This window comes from Camellia sinensis, chromosome 15, assembly GCF_055761805.1.
Source record: "Camellia sinensis isolate YWXY chromosome 15, ASM5576180v1, whole genome shotgun sequence".
Lineage (NCBI taxonomy): Eukaryota > Viridiplantae > Streptophyta > Magnoliopsida > Ericales > Theaceae > Camellia > Camellia sinensis.
In genome coordinates, this window is record NC_138975.1 from 23,965,335 (window position 1) to 23,968,836 (window position 3,502).

At 33.4% G+C, this 3,502-nt stretch overlaps 1 protein-coding gene across 1 annotated transcript; it reads left to right on the top strand.

The window, feature by feature from the left end:
- The first annotated feature begins 3,046 nt into the window (after positions 1-3,046).
- Positions 3,047-3,502, top strand: LOC114276618 (uncharacterized). Its single transcript, XM_082908088.1, has one exon. The coding sequence runs from the start codon at positions 3,047-3,049 to the stop codon at positions 3,500-3,502; it is 456 nt and encodes a 151-aa protein (XP_082764214.1).

Below are 3,502 nucleotides of genomic sequence, written 5' to 3' on the forward strand. Positions count from 1 at the left end.
ATAAATAAAATCAACAACACTATGTAGACCCGAAAGATGATATAAACATATATATATATATATAGAGAGAGAGAGAGAGAGAGAGTTGATATAAGCATATACTCACTTGAGCTTTCAATTGGTTACAAATTTGTATGAATGCTTTGATTTTGAGCTATTGCTTCGTGTTGTGTTCTTCAATTTCTACACACGAACGAGAGAGAACTGCAATTTTTGGTGAAACGAAACCCTTACAATGGCGGCCGAAGGTGATAGAGGATTAGGGTTAGGGTTTGAGCAATTAGGGTTAGAAGTTAGGGATGAGAGTAAAAATGAAACTTAATTTTTGGACAAAAATGGAAAAATAAATAAATAAATAAAAGAGTGGGGGGTCAAAGTAAAGAGGTAGGTGCTGATAGTAGTCCTCTTACTAATCCCCCTATATGGGTGGATTAGATTGGATGAATTTTGGGTGTGATTAGTAAAATAGTGAGCGCATTGAATCTATTTTATATAAAAAAAAAAAATTTAATTTTTTTTAAACTAAATGCACCTATTTGTTTTAATATTTGTTTTAGTTTTTTTTAAATATAGAAATAATTATTTATTTATTTTATATAAAAATAATTTAACAATCTCATCACTAACCATCTCCAATACTATCATCCAAATAAATACACTTTTACTTAATCCCCTTACTAATAATTCTCATATTTACGATCTCTTCACTAATTATCCTCTCACTAACAATCTCATCCAACCAAATCTGCCAAACAAACGTGGCCTAAATCTTATAAACTCACTCCATCTCAGTTCCTTCCACCTCTATCTCTCTTCCATCTTTATCGACCTATCTCTCTCACTGTTATATATGTTCCACCTTTGCTATCTTCTCTCTCTCTCTCTCTCTCTACTCTAAACCCTAAACTCTTTGAAGCCGAAACCTCTAAACCATACACAAACCCTAATCCTAAAACGAAGCAACCAGATACTGAAATTCATCACGCATCTTCAAGTCCAGGTATTTCTTTTTCTAAAATAGTCTTTTTTTTCTTTTCTTCTGATGAGGGAGAATTGCTTAAAATTTGATTCAAATTGCTTGAGATTTGTTAAGATTGCTTGAAATTTGTTTGATATATCTGCTTGGGGTAAATTACAAATACACTACTGAGGTTTGCTTAAAATACAGATTGACCCCGGTGATTTGAAAAATTACAAACGCTCCCTTGGAAAATTACAAACGGCCACTTGGGGTTTCAATTGGTTGCAAATTTATATGAATGCTTAGATTTTGAGCTATTACTTCGTGTGTTTTTTTTTTCAATTTCTGCACACGAACGAGAGACAACTGCAAATTTTTGGTGAAACAAAACCCTTACAGTGGCGGCCGGAGGTGATGGAGGATTAGGGTTAGGGTTTGAGCAATTAGGGTTCGAAGTTAGGGATGAGGGTAAAAATGAAACTTCATTTTTGGACAAAAATGGAAAAATAAATAAATAAATAAAAGAGTGGGGGGTCAAAGTAAAGAGGTAGGTGCTAGCAATAGTCCTCTTACTAATCCCCCTCTGTGGGTGGATTAGATTGGATGAATTTTGGGTGTGATTAATAAAATAGTAGGCGGGATTGACTCTATTTTATATAAAAATGTTTTTTTTTAATTTTTTTTAAACTAAATGCACCTATTTATTTTAATATTTGTTTTAGTTTTTTTTTAATATAGAAATAATTTTTTATTTATTTTATATAAAAATAATTTAACAATCCCATCACTAACCATCTCTAATACTATCATCAAAACAAACACACTTTTACTTACTCCTCTCACTAATAATTATCATATTTACAATCTCTTCACTAATTATCCTCTCACTAACAATTCCATCCAACTTAATCCGCCAAACAAACGTGGCCTAAATCTTATAAACTCACTCCATCTCAGTTCCTTCGACCACCATCTCTCTTCCATCTTTGTCAACATGTCTCTCTCTCACTCTGTTATATATGCTCCACCTTTGCTATTTTTTTTTCTCTCTCTCTCTCTCTCTCTACTCTAAACCCTAAACTCTTTGAAGTCGAAACCCCTAAACCTTACACAAACCCTAACCCTAAAACAAAGCAACCAGATACTGAAATCCGTCACGCATCTTCAAGTCCAGGTATTTATTTTTCTGAAATAGTCTTTTTTTTTTTTTTTTCTTTTCTTCTGATGATGGAGAATTGCTTAAAATTTGATTCAAATTGCTTGACATTTGTTAAGATTGCTTGAAATTTGTTTGATATATCTGCTTGGGGTAAATTACAAATACACCCTTGAGGTTTGCTTAAAATACAGATTGCACCCTGTGATTTGGAAAATTACAAACGCCCCCTTATTAAAAAAAAAATTATTTAACAGAATTAACTAAAAAAAATAAAATTCGTAATTTCTCTCCTATACACTAAAAAAATTACCTAAATTGGTAATTGAAACATATTTCCAACATCATTAAAAACTGTTAATTGATTTGATGATTTATTAATAAAAGGGGCAATTTGTTATGAAATTCGAAACATCTGGGGATGGAATGTAATTTTCAGAACTACAGGGGGTGATTTGTATTTTAATTAAATCTCAAGGGGTATATTTATAATTTACCCAAAATATTATTTTCTGTTTGGGGGAGTTTTTGCTGGGAAAGGACAAGGGAGAGAATGCTAATGATCTAGTAGATTTGGCATTGCCAAAGCTTATGCTAAATTTGGCACTTAATTTAGAAACCTCTAAAAAGTTTTTTTTTTTTCTTATTTTAAAAACAGTGATTTTTATTCTTAATTCTATACAGGGATTGTTTGAGTGTATTCTCTAATTTTATCTCATTTCATTTTATTTTTTGTTTGGTTGCAGTGGCGTCCTAATTTCCAGAATAGAATGTCGAAAGATAAAAGTTCTCCTCACAAATTTTTTAAGTAGTGCAGAGCATCTCTATATGCTCGCAACCCTAAGAACAATGAGCAGTACAAACCCAAAATTTGTTTGCAATCAGTTGGGGGTGAGAAGGAATGGAAAGAAGTTAGATGCCCCATTTGCATGGAGCATCCTCGCAATGCTATCCTCTTACCCTGTTCTTCCCACGAGAAGGGATGTTGCCCTTACATGTGCGACACAAGCCAGTGTCACTCAAACTGTTTCGACCAGTTTTGCAAATCATCAGCCACTACTCCATCATATCTTACTAAAGAAGAAGTTCCTCTTTACGCTGCAGCCTATCACAGAGGAATGGAAGAACAACGGCAAAACATCATCCCAAGAAGGATTCATAGGAGACAATTCCAACCAAAGCTTTCGTGCCCACTCTGTCGGGGTCAAATTAATGGGTGTATTGTTATAAAACTTGCTCATAGTTTTATGAATTCTAAAACTAGGAGTTGTTCTCTTGAGAACTATGATTTTAGTAGGACTTATTCAGAGTTAAGGAAGCATGCAAGGCTTAAACATCCTTTTGTGCAATCATCAGAGGATGACCCAAGGCGCCAGAGTGATTAG